The following is a 13,474-nucleotide window of genomic DNA, read 5'->3' as shown; positions in this document are numbered from 1 at the left end:
GATGATCTTGCATTTAATAGTCACAGTGATTCTTTAAACTTATTGGATAATAGTTATGTTAGCAAGCTGGTTGGCATAATTGAATATAATTTTGACGGCACAGAAACAAGATTTGACTCTGATAGTTAGAAAATAGACATGGTGTATGCTTGATCTTTGAATCGAAGAAAAGTATATCATTGTGTTCTCCCAGGTTGAGTATCAGAACAACTGATAAATATTAATAGCCAGTACACATGGAAACAGATTGCAGGATTGAGACATCACTGGTACCTGGATAGAAAAGAGAACCTGCACTTTGGGGGATTTGATGGAGATTTTCAAAATCTGCTGTAGCTAGCCTGTACTAAATGAGTTATCCTCAGTCCTGATAGTTAGTGATGGTATTTCTCTATTCCACTCCTCATTACTTCCAGCCTTAAGCTAAGGTAAAGTAGGGGATGAAAATCAGAATATTCCTGCCAATTGCTATCCGGTGAGAATCCGGAATGATGTGTTGCTCCATACTATGAGAGCTGGATCAGCATTCAATGTTAATGCTAATACAGTATGGCTGTTTGGGCTGTCATTGCTTAGGGATATTTCTGCCCATGAAACCAGATCCTAATCAATACCTGTACAATCAGGGAAAATAAACACAGCATTGGCAGGAAGAAGGGAGAATAAAATAGACGTGCTAAGTGCTAATTGGTGACAATTGAGTTCAGAAAGTTATCCACATTCTGTTACATTCAGATTAGTTAATGGCAGCATGCAGAGGGCATCAGTAGTTGACTGTTTTTTATTCTGCTTTTATTTATTTATTTCAGCTGATTATTATTTAATTAATATCAAATAGGCACAAGAACTGATTTTGTAGAGAAGGCATTGTCTGTTTCTAAGTATCATTTTCAGCTTTTGGCACTGCGTTGCTTTATTAGGGAGACTTATTGACCAACAGACAAACAAACTCGGCAAGGATGAAATGTTGCAGATGATTCGTCACGGTGCGACCCATGTGTTTGCCACCAAAGACAGCGAGTTAACTGATGAGGACATCGACACTATACTAGAGAGAGGAGAAAAGAAGGTACGAATAACCTGTTCATTTCATGAGTTTGTGTTTCTGCTCTTTTATGTATGACCAGTTAGTAATTCAGGGACCAAAGCTTTACGATAGAGAGTAAGAGATTTTGAAATGATTCAAGGAAGGCCTTTCCCACACACGTGGTTCTTAAAACCTGAACCTTAACTGCCTAAGGGGGATGGTGAAGGTCTTGAAATACCATAGCTTTAAAGACTATGGCAGAGTGCTTGATCTGGACCAGGATAGGTATCTGATGCCACCATAGGTGTGGTGACTGAAGTGCCTATTTCTGTGCTATACGACTCAATGAGAGTTACATTTTTTTTTGACTGGATGAATGTCGTCATAATGAAAAGGGATATTAATGGTTGGAAATTGAGATTTTTCCCTCACAAAGCTGCTGAGAAATGACACATAGGTAACTTGGGCATGTTTCCTGACTAGAGATAGACAATGCCATTTCCTAGCTTGATTTTGACATCGTCTATGTATATTATTCAGAAACCCTGACTAGTCTTTTCCCATTTTCTAATGCAAGAGTACTGAAGTTAATAGTTGAGCCCTACTGACATCCCAACTAACATAAGTCGGGAATCAAATTTTGAGACCTTCTTCATTAATGGTAGAGTTGATCTAATTAACGGGGCTATCAAGGGAAAGATAGTTTAGTTTTGGCATTACACATTTCCATTGTTCCTTATTCTTTTTGTGATCATTATCTTTTCTCTGAATCCATCCTTTTATACCATTGAACTATTTTGTTAAGTGAATGTTTTTTGTTGTAGACTGCTGAACTGAAAGAACGTTTGCAAAATCTTGGTGAGAGTTCTCTTCGATCATTTACAATGGAAACAGAAAGTTTGTATAGTTTTGAAGGAGAAGATTATAGAGGAAAACAGAAGGTAAGGCTGTGTTTTATTAGTTTTGAATTTAGTTCTCAGTGGATTTGCAATTTTATTCCATTTGACAATGTGTTGAATTTGTAAGTTTTATTTCCTTGGTATCAATTCTGCAGAATAAAAGATTTTAATTGGGTTCAATTTAAGACTCCATTAGAGCATTGCTAAAAGTGGTGTAAAACTTCTCCCATGAGCACCAATCCAAAACCACTTTCTGCAGTGGATAGTCTACAACCTCTCTAAGGAAACAGTTGTATTGTCATTCGTACATTATTCCAAAGTGACTGCATATACATGAAGTGACAGTTTATAGATTAAAATACAAAGAAGAAATTGAATTATGTATAACCTTTCCTAGTCAATAAAGGATCTTTGAAATGTGGTTAATGTTGTAACATGGGAATGAAGCAGCCACAAATTTTCACAAACAGCTTTGTGACGAAGACCATTCTATTTTGGTGATATTGGTAGAAGGATACATTTTGACCAAGATGTGGGCAATTCTACTGTTTGTCTTATACAAAGGTATCCTTTAAAGGAAAGAGGTGGGACATTGGAACTCTCAGAAAAGACTCGGTTCTCTAACAGCACAATATGTGGAGACGTGTTCCAAAAGGTTGCCTGGTTTTTACTTTATATACCAGCAAATGCAACTTGTTTCCGTCATGAACCAAATTATTCACACAACATTAAGCAATAAGAAGTTTGTGCTTTGGCCTCAAACCAGTTAGTGACTGCACTGAGACCAGTTGAGCTATTTTTGTGTATCTTTTAATATAATTCACATAAAAAGGAGTTTTTAAGCATTTTCAATGTGCTTCTTTCTTGTAGAATTAATTAATTAGTCACACTTCCCTGCTTTTTCTCCCTGCCTGTACTCTTTATTCATCAGCCTCTCGTAGCTATCAAATGGATCAGTCTCTAATCTGGATTTTGGGTCCTATTTTAAAATTTAAACCTTGCTCCTGCCCTACTTCACTGTACACTGGATTCCCTACAGAAGTGTCTGGCACCTGTGGGTTTCTGATGTACAGCAGGGATGTGTAGCAGGAATCTTACTGAGGAAAGAACTTAGATTTTTAATTACCCATTACCCAAAAAGATTGTGAGGAATATCTTCTTAACTGAACAATCCTGTTTTTGCTCTACCAGAACGCATTTTGCCCATGGTGTTGCTTCCATAGCTTGTTCTGCCATCCTAAGATAATTAAAATTTACTCTCTTCTGGACACAAAATCCAACAGACAACATTATTTCTGCCTTTAGTTATGGCAGAGATAAATTAATAGTTGTGAGAGTCCCATAGAGAGTGGTATCTGGGAAATTAATGATGTGGTATTCAAACAGGAGCATTATATCTGCCTTTACCATGAACATTCTCAGAAACCTGACCTGTTCTAATTTATCACATTTGTGGATTCCCATTTCATTAATGGGCTGCAAAGTAAGGTGCTGCCAGTTATTTCAAAAGGAACAAGAAACTACAAAATGTTGGAATTCCTGAAACAAACACAGAAGATGCTGGAAACACTCAGCATGTCAACCAGTAACCTGGCAAGAGATAAGAGTCAACATTTCAGATCAAAGCCTCTTCTGAAAAATGAGAAAACATATTTAGGTTGCAGTGAAGAAAAGAAGGGTAGTATACTGATTTTGTAGTAGACAAAGTTATCAACTTGACAATTATTTTGAAAACATGCCGTTGAAGACAAAAATAAATGGACACAGAAAAGTATAGCCCAGAGGTCGGCAACCTGCGGCTCCAGAGCCACATGCGGCTCTTTGATCTCTGTGATGCGGCTCCCCGTGGTTTGTTAGCTTTTGAAATGTAATTCGAAATTTGAAGATTATGGTGATCTTGTACAATCTGAAAACTTTGCGGAGACACCGTTTCCTGGCACATCCGAACCGGCTCACAATTAGCCACCGTTCAGGCTAAGGGAGATAGCCTACGGGGGTTTGTGAGTACGTGTCTTTTGGAGCATCCGCGCCCACGGGGGGTGGGTTGAGGGAGGCTTTAAAGCAAGGCTGTTTAGTTCGAATAAAGTTACCTTTGACTGCAGTCTTTATTTTAGCGCTGCGTGTAGCACACCGCTACAACGTGTTTTTTTATCGCTATTAATATACGTCACCACTGCCAATGCCTGACACCCGCCAGTGCGCGCATTCTTTTAATTCTTCGATCCAAGGTAGGCTAACTATGGAGTAACCTTCAACCCAACGTCTTTTTTTTCGGAGTTCAAAATGTGTTTGTTGCATGCAGAAATGTAATTTCGTTTTCTCTGCAGGAGTTCATCAATTTCATAAATGCAACACATTATAGTTTGTTTATCCATAGCATAAAGGCAAAAAAAAACCCGTTGTATGCAGTGTTATTTCATTTTGTGGCTCCCAGTGTTTTCTTTTCTGTGGGAAATGGGTCCATATTGGCTCTTTCAGTGGTAAACGTTGCCGACCCCTGGTATAGCCTCATCTGTAGTGTAAAGAAAGTGTTATTACCTGAAATTGTTAACTTCAGATTAATGGTCAAAAAGCTGCAAAATTACCAACTCAGGCAATGAGGTATTGTTCCTCAAATTTGTGTTGGGGATCATCCAACAGCCTAGGCAGCAAATGACAGAGAGGTCAGACTAGGATGGAGAATTAAAGTGGCAGGCAACTGGAACCTCACCATTGTCCTTGCAGTCAAAATTAAGTTTTTCAGCAAGGTGCTCACCTACTCTATATCAGACTTCTCCAATTTTTGAGTAAACAGTATTATGAGCACTAAATACAGTTCACTCAATTGGAGGTGTGAAATTCCACTGACTCACTTTTTACCCCATTGGTATTCACAATCCTTGGATTGAATTGTATAATTTCTGTTGTCTTCAGTGGGATGGTCCCACATACATCTTCCCCTCCTGCCCCTTCTCAGCATTTTAAAGGGACCATTTCTTTGGTGACTGGTTTGCTTTTTCATCTTCACCCATCACTCCCCTTCTCAATCTATTTTCCTAAGCAACCATGGAAGATGCAATGTCTACCTTATTTCATCAACCCGTGACCCAAAGTTTTCCAGGTGAAGTGGTATTTTGCTGGCACTTCTTCCACTGAGTTTTTCCATCAGCTCAGGTCTATGTGTCAGTTGCCAAAATCAAGTAGTCTAAAGTTCAATTAATCCTGTAATACTTTATTTGCTTTTATTTGCAGCAGATGTTAATGACCAAGATCAATTCCTCAATATTATTTTTCAAACATATCATTTCTTATCTGGTAAACTGTACAAAACCATGTTGCTCAATCTTTTTGGTCAATGCCAAAAGATTGTCACTGGAAGTTATTACACTCATTAAAAATTGAATAAGAGCATCAACAAACTTGACTCTAAAGCGGGCTCCGGAAATCTCAGTTTTCCCACTCAACACCATGATGCATTTTATCAAGCCCCTCAGCATTCTGAGTCCCATTTATAATTGTCTTCTATTTCTGCCCAATTAATTTGTGTCAACCTTACTAATTAGCATTTGAAATTTGCGCCACAATTTTTGGGAATTCCCTCAGTTTTCATAAAACCTGGCCTTACTTTGGTCCTATTCCCACACTTGTTTGTTTTCCCGACCACATTGTGGCTTTTGCTGCCTCCCACTTTGATGTTCTGTTGTTGTTTGGCTGTTGTTTCTCATGCTTGGTGCTGTTTCAGTACTTAATCCCATTCTTACTCTTATTACCACTAGTTTGTTTTTCCACTCCCACTTGGACGGTCCCTTTCTCTGGTACCACATCTCATTCCCCAGTGCTGTTGTATATTAAGGACTCCATCCATGAAGGGTCTGAACACAGTCCCCCTGCTCATAGCTTACATTTGGCTCCCAACCCCAAATGATGCAAACTCAACTTCTAGACTGGGACTCTTACTCATAGTCTTAAACTGCTATTGTGGGATGGATACTTGTGTAAATATTTAGATACTCAATGTTTCCCTTTAGTTTTAGTGGAAAAATTAATACTTAATAGACAGGATAATGACTCTTATGATGTTAAGTAAAGGGATTTTAAAATATCATGTGCCAGTTGACACCTTTGCATTCTCACAGTGTAACTCTTTAGTTAGAAAACGAGGAATTATAAAACCCACAGTAAACAGCATCATTGACTCATCTTTACATAATTTACTTGGATTGGAAGAAATATGAAAATTTTAGCTAATGGCATAGGTTTTAAATGTAGCATTCATTATTTCCATTGAACTTTTTAGATTATGGGGAACTTTACTTGGCATATGCTTTAATAGTACTTTAAGTGCTTTTTCTCTGCTTACTTTACTACATTGCCTCGAGTTGAATCTTTACTTTTAGTATTTCATGGTTTTTAATGACTGCCATGGTTGAGTGGCTGCAACCTCCTCGAAGTCAAGAGTTGAGTTGAGAGCAGCCTTTAGATTGGCACTTCAGTTTGATTATTGCTTATTCTTCTCTTTTGATGTAAAATCTGCCCAGAAGAAAAACCAATGTGGTTAGTGATTTATCAGCCAGTAATGGTCCATCTTCAATTTCTCTTAAGAATCTGATAAGAAATCACATTCTGGGCCCATTGACGTTTTCCTGTCAATGAAATTTTGTTAGGTAAAGTGTTTAAAGATGTACTCTGAATGCCAAATATAGAATAGAGATTTATTTCCTAGTCAAGATTTTCTGTGACTTGGTGGGAAACCTGTAGATGATGAATATAATACACTGTCCTTCCTTTAAGTGGCAGAGGTGACAGTTTTGGGATATGCTGTCAGAATAGCCAAGGCTGGTAACGGGTACAGAATGAGCCCTGTATTTCTTGTTGAGTGGATGAATGTTTATGTGAAACACAAGAGATAATGCAGATGTTGCAAATCCAGAGCAACACAAACAAAATGCTGCAGGAACTCAGCAGGTCAGGCAGCATCTATGGAAGTGATTGAAGAGCTGGCATTTCAAGCCAGGAACCTTCTTCAAGACTGGAAAGGAAAGAGGAAGATGCCAGAATAAAAAGGTGGTGGAAGGGAGGAGAACAAGCTAAATGGTGATAAGTGAAGCCTGGTGTTGAGAATCATGTGTTGGATGTGGAGACTCATGGGGTTTGCAGGTGAGGACAAGAGGAACTCTATCCCTGTTAAGGCTGCGGGAAGATGGGGTGAGCACGGATGTTTGGGAAATGGTGGAGATGTGGGTGGGGGTAGCATCAATGGTGGAGGAAGAGAAACCATGTACACTAAAGGAGGAGGACATCGCTGATGTCCTGGAAAGGAAACTTCATCCTGGGAACAGATGCAGTGGAAACAAAGGAATTGAGAAAAGGGAATACCATTTTTGCAGGAGACAGGGTAGGAACAGGTGTAGTCAAGGTTATCATGGGAATTGGTATGTTTATAAAACATGCCCATAGGTAGTTTGTCTCCAGAGATATAGACAGAGAGATCAAGAAAAGGGACAGGTGTGTCAAAAATGGACCAAGTGAATTTAAAAGAACGGTGGAAGTTGGAGGCAAAGTTAATAAAATTAATGAGCTAAGCATGGGGGCATGAAAGTAGCACCAATGCAGACAACAATGTAGCGCAGAAAGAGCTGGGGAACATTATCAGAAATCTTGGAACATGGATGGTTCCACGTAGTCAATGAAAAGGCAGGCATAGCTGAGCCCATGTGGGTGCCCATGGCTACCCCTTGAGTTTGGAGAAAGTGGGAGGAGCTGAAGGAGAAGTTGTTGAGAGTGAAGACTAGTTCTGCCAAATGGAGAAGGGGTTGAGTACCAATCAAATAGCTTATTCCTTCCTTAGACTGGATTGTTGCGTGTTATCTGAGTGCACTAAAACAGACTGGTGCAGAATATGCAGATGTCACACCTGAATATTTACTTTTGGATATGGCTTTGAGTGACAGGAGAATTATTCACTGCAGAAAAAAAATATGATCTGCTGGTTCAACCACAGTGTGTATGATGAGTTTCTGTTCAATGTCTCCTCATGTTGGGGAATTTATTAATAATAATGCTATTGAATATCAATTGTAGCTGGTTATCCAATCTCTTATGAGAGATGTTCATTACCTGACTTGTGTATCAGCCTTTTACTGAATGATGTGTAGGTCTTGCTGCAAGCAAGTATGGCCTACTTATTTCCTAAGGACTTACAAATGAAATTGAGCATTGTGCTATCACCAGTAAACATCCACAGTTCTGATATTAAGGAAGGAAAGTAGGTTCAGCAGTTCAACCCAAACTGAATTGCTAGTGGAACTGTATTTCTACCCTGAAATATTAATTTTGTTTCTCTCTCCACAGATGCTACCTGCTGAGTGTCTCCAGCATTGTTAGATTTTACCACTAATTGGTGTCAATTAAATTCAAGCAATGCCTGAATCTGGAAATATTTAAAGTATTCTGCTACTGCTCAGATTTAGTGGTCAGTTTAAACTGAAATTAAAAATTGCTCATCATGTTGGGCACCTGGCAAACAAGCAATACAATTGGAATGAAAATTGGGATGTTATATTATCCTTGCAAATGCATTATCTAGCATATATGATTTGATGATTATGAGTTCCTTTTAAATGCACAACATGATTGAAGGCTTACTTTTGTGATAAACAGATTGGGTTGACAGAATGGATCGAACCGCCCAAACGAGAACGAAAAGCCAATTATGCAGTGGATGCATATTTCCGGGAGGCTTTACGTGTCAGTGAACCGAGGGCCCCAAAGGTAAAGCAGAATATAAAACAGTGTTTGCAAAGGTTTGTTTAAGGGAGTTAAAAATTCAAAATTACTTCAGCCGAGCAAATTTTGGGAAATAGTTTAAATCACAAAGTAATCCAAAAGTGAAATAAATAAAGAAAATGTTTTGCAGTGTAATAATGTAGCTCTGGATCTCTATGACCCCTGCATTTCCAAGAAGAATACTCATCTATCATAAATTTCCAATGATAAGCGGTATTTCCATCTGCATTCCAACCATTATAAAAAAAAACTTCCTCTTTTATAAAAACTATATTCGTCCTTTTGTTAGATGAAGCACACAGGAATACCTTCCCCTTCGCGTCACTAGATGGCAGTTTGAAATATTTCTCAGGACACTAAAGCTGATGCTTTTCATGCCTGCTACTGACATTAATTTCCATTTATTTAATGGAGCTGAATTTTGGAAGTGGATATTATGCAGAAAGTCAAGTGTGTTGCATATTTGACACATGAGAAGAAAACTTTTATCCTGATGTATTTCCAGACAGGGCTTGGAAATTTAGACAAAAATAAACTAAGAAATTTACCTCAGTCATGTGTGCAAATTACCTTTGTTTGGCATAACAAAGTAAGCTCACATGCCCATCTGTTTCCTAAATGTAGTTCCATTGAAATCAGTAGCATTTTATTTGGAAATGGAGTTCAACACCTATATGGTATGTTGTGACATTATACGGCTCTTGCTGTTTTGAAATAGATTGTGGCTGGTACTGGAGCAAAATAATATTAGTAAAACAATCCAGTTAATACAATCTTATTCTTTGGAATTACTCATCAAAATCTTTACATGCTATGCCTCGCTTCTTTCAAATCCTTCCTTGCATTATTAGGTTTGACTACACTATTGGTTTAATGATTGTGTTTATTCCTATATTCTGTTCTCTAGTCTTTTTGTTTCTTATGTTTTCCTGATCCCTGATATTGCCGAGTCTCATAAAATAGTTGTCCTATAATATCCTTTTAATTTTACTTCAGTGATATTTTAGAGCTGTATTCTGCTCAACTCCTGCTGTGAAATGCTGGGAGTTTTACTTGAATTAAAGTACCCATTGATTGTGCTAGAAAAGCAAATTGGTTGTGTTAGCTATAGTAACAAGTGACTGATCCAAAACGGACTATTTTGCTCAATAAAGTTTAAATTATTCTTCAATATTTTCATTGTTCATTCCTAAATGTAGGCTTAATGCCTGGGGCCACATATACAGTAGGTCTATAAACTGTATTGTATAGCACTTTTTTTAATGCCACATAGTCCATGTTCAATTTTACGTTGAGCAAATCAAATGAGTAATTATTTCAAGGTAAAGTCATGCCAATCACAAAATTGAACCGGGCACTTCACTTTAGCACACCTGATGTTTTCCCATGTGCTTTGCAATGTCATTATTCGTATAGAGCCTATTTCTGCCTATATTGACATAAATTAGAGGTCAAAGTTCCACATAGTGTGTATTGGAAAGAAGTGTCATTCAAACTAGAAACAGGTTCTTGTGTTCATTATATTTAAAGAGACAGGCACCGGGACAATGTCAGGCTCACTGCCAGCTGCTCAACTTTCTTCCATAGTATTCTTAGACTAAGAGGGAATGATTTTTTTTCCAATATCCTGCTGCCAAATCAATGTCCCCATGGCCACACTGACAACATTCCATTACTTGAGGCATAAGTATGACCTCATTGTCAGATGCTTATCTGATTAAAGGACCCTAGTCCTAATGAGTCTTTAGGGATGCTGCTTCCTTTCTGGACTTGCCTCATGAGCAATACATTGATAGGGTTAAGGTTTTCAAGGCTGTCATCAGAGAGGTATACGGCATTTTGTGACAGAACCTTCAGCTCTACTCTCATGCCTGGACTGAACTATGAGTGCTGGTCATGTCAACACCAATCTTCCTTCCTCCCTCCAGGATCATTCCAAGTGACTGCTGCTGCTTTTCTAAATTTACTGCTTCTTTGAGTACGTTTACATGGTGCGCTGCCACAAGAAAGCAGCATTCTTCATCAAAGACCCCCACCATCCAGGCCATGCTGTCTTCTCACTATTACCATTGGTCAGAAGGTTGGGTCCCACACCACCAGCTTCAAGAACAGTTATTACCCTACAACCATCAGACTTCTGAACCAGCGTGGATAACTTCACTCAGCATAACTCTGAACTGATTTCAAAATCTACACACCCACTTTCAAGGACCATGCAACTCATGTTCTCAGCATTTTTTTCATTTTTCACTTGCAGTTTGTCCTCTTTTGCTCATTGATTGTTTTTCAGACTTTGTTTATGTATACTTCTTCATAAGTTGTTTTGTATTTCTTTATTTCCCTGTAAATGCCTACATAAAATGAATCTCTTGGAAGCATATGGTAACATAAACTTACTTTGATAAATATAAGGCTTTTACTTGCCTGTGAGGCACTATACGTGTGTAGGAATTATTTCATCTTGTTTTCAGTAAAGTGGGAGTGGCATTCTGGGTATTATAATATGCCAGCATTGAGTGTACTCCTGTGCCTTTCATGGTCTCTCTTAATAACCAGAGTTATTAATTAACAGATGATACATACTCTTCAACTTACAGTTGTATGTCAATCATGAGATGAATTTCATATTACTCAATGACATATTTCATAACCTCAACACTCAAGAAATGCAACATTGCCAGACATTTTAAAGCTTACAATTGTCCTGAGGGAAGAAACCAGCTCTACTGTCTGGCTGCACACATTAATACATTGACCAATCACACCTCCCTGGCAATGTACAAGCGCTCCTAAGGAATGGATGTTGATGGGAAGTGTCACATCCTGAAAATGAGATTTTGTTCCCTGTCCCAGTCAAGAAATCTGCTCCCTCTCGTTCTTTTAAACCAGTTTCAGCTTCTTATGATGTATCTTTTTTTCCTATGTAGTTGCTTATTTAAATTTGCCCATTCCTCCATCCCCTTTTTACTTTTGGTAAAAATATTATTGTTCATTGCACTGTATTATGTAAATATAGTTGGTTATCCAGCTTGTTTTCCATTGCTGCTTCATGCAAACACAAAGTGATCCAGGGAAGACCTTGAGTTATAACATGCCACCGAGATTTGGAGAGTGCTGCTAGGAAGAATATATCCAATTGCATTAAAAATGTAGATGACTCTTCTGATGTATTAAATATTTAATGATTAGAACTGTGATCTAATTTAGTTAGTTGCTTTACTGTAATTTAAAAATGTAAGGATTAACCTTTAAGGCACTTTTTTGTGGAACCAGAAGCATTTCAGACGAAGCAGAGGTATGAGAAACAAATATGAAAGAAAATATCTTTGAGAAAGTCAAAGCTCCAGTCTCTTATGCTATAAGTTTTTGTTTGACTGTAATCATTTATTATTATAGGCACCTCGACCTCCGAAGCAGCCAAGTATTCAAGATTTCCAGTTTTTTCCACCACGTCTATTTGAACTATTGGAGAAAGAAATCCTTTCCTACAGGAAAAGCATAGGCTACAAGGTATTGCAGTGCAAATGTCTGTTATTATGGACTCAGGCCAAAGCATGTTGAAAGGTGCTATTGAATGCATAATTCATGGGCATGGTGACATTTTTTGCAGTGCCTCTGGAAATGTTAGTTACTGTAGTATGATCAGCCCTAGCAGCACTGCATAAAGCAAATCTTTTTCCCCTCTAAAAATTCCTTTATATCTATGTAGGAATCTTAAATTGGGGAAAGCAAATCATGGAGAAGCATTCAAGCTCACTTGAGAGATGCTTCTATATCTATCAAAAGTTTGACTGCATCTTCCATTTTAAAGGAAATGTGCATTTGTGTGGGGAGAGTGTGTGATTTTGTGTCCTCATTTGTCCTGCATGGAATATTGTCTGTGAACTTCCTCATGAAGACTAATGTATGAATAATGGTCCTTGGTTAAATTGATGCAGGTGGCTCCTATTCAGCTTGCTTTAGATATTAAGAGGAACTGGGAAACATTTTAGCATAGCAGATGTCCTCGTGTTTCAAAGATGGAGCCCTGTTCCTTGTATTTTTTCTGAGTTTTATGTATATTACAAATATTAGTGCTCGGAGCTCAAAATGTGGGTCTTTTAAAAATGATCAATCATAAACCAGCAACCTCTGTAATGAAGTGCAATTCATTGGAAGGTTTATTTACTCATCTGTTCAATCTGTTACTGTCTGGATCACCAGTAGAATGTGACTTTTTTTTTTAATTGGGAGAATTGCAAAGAACCAGATAGCCAAAGAAAAACTGGATCGAAATTATAAAAATTAGAAAAGTACTGGGGCCATTAAGGCTGTTTTGTGGTAATCAATAGCATTTTTACTTTGTAACTCTTGAATGTTTTCTCTTCTGGGAAATGTATCAGCCCGGCTTAAGCAGATTTTCCTGTAATTTAGAGCAAATTCACTTTGGAGTGGGGCTGAGTTTCTCTAAATACAACTTGAAGTGTGACTTGATATGATTGTAGGTCCCTAGAAATCCTGACTTGCATAATGCAGCACAAGTACAGAAGGAAGAACAGCGGAAGATCGATGATGCACTCCCTCTGAATCAGAAGGAAATTGAAGAAAAAGAAAGGCTCCTAACACAGGTTTGCACCAAAGTTTGCTTCAATTTTTAGGTATTTGATAGTATTGATCCTTTCATCATTGTTACTGGAATATCTTAAATCATGTTTACCTTGTGCATTACAAAATCACTATAAAATTGTCACAAAAACTGATTACTCGTATAAGCAAGTTAATTTGGTTTCATAGTTCGTGTATC

General features: G+C 37.9%; 1 protein-coding gene across 3 annotated transcripts in view; it reads left to right on the top strand.

Moving 5' to 3' along the window:
- smarca1 (SWI/SNF related, matrix associated, actin dependent regulator of chromatin, subfamily a, member 1) overlaps positions 1-13,474 on the top strand; it is a 111,611-nt gene that overhangs the window by 77,942 nt on the left and 20,195 nt on the right. For all 3 annotated transcript variants that reach the window (XM_059976961.1, XM_059976962.1, XM_059976963.1), the window contains 5 exons: positions 921-1,069; positions 1,852-1,968; positions 8,566-8,676; positions 12,088-12,201; positions 13,176-13,298. In XM_059976961.1, coding sequence (XP_059832944.1) covers positions 921-1,069; positions 1,852-1,968; positions 8,566-8,676; positions 12,088-12,201; positions 13,176-13,298 — 614 coding nt within the window. The remainder of the gene's footprint in view (positions 1-920; positions 1,070-1,851; positions 1,969-8,565; positions 8,677-12,087; positions 12,202-13,175; positions 13,299-13,474) is intronic.

This window comes from Hypanus sabinus, chromosome 8 (assembly GCF_030144855.1).
Source record: "Hypanus sabinus isolate sHypSab1 chromosome 8, sHypSab1.hap1, whole genome shotgun sequence".
NCBI classification, from domain to species: domain Eukaryota; kingdom Metazoa; phylum Chordata; class Chondrichthyes; order Myliobatiformes; family Dasyatidae; genus Hypanus; species Hypanus sabinus.
Note: the sequence above shows the minus strand (reverse complement) of the source record. Positions and strands in the feature narration are given on the sequence as shown.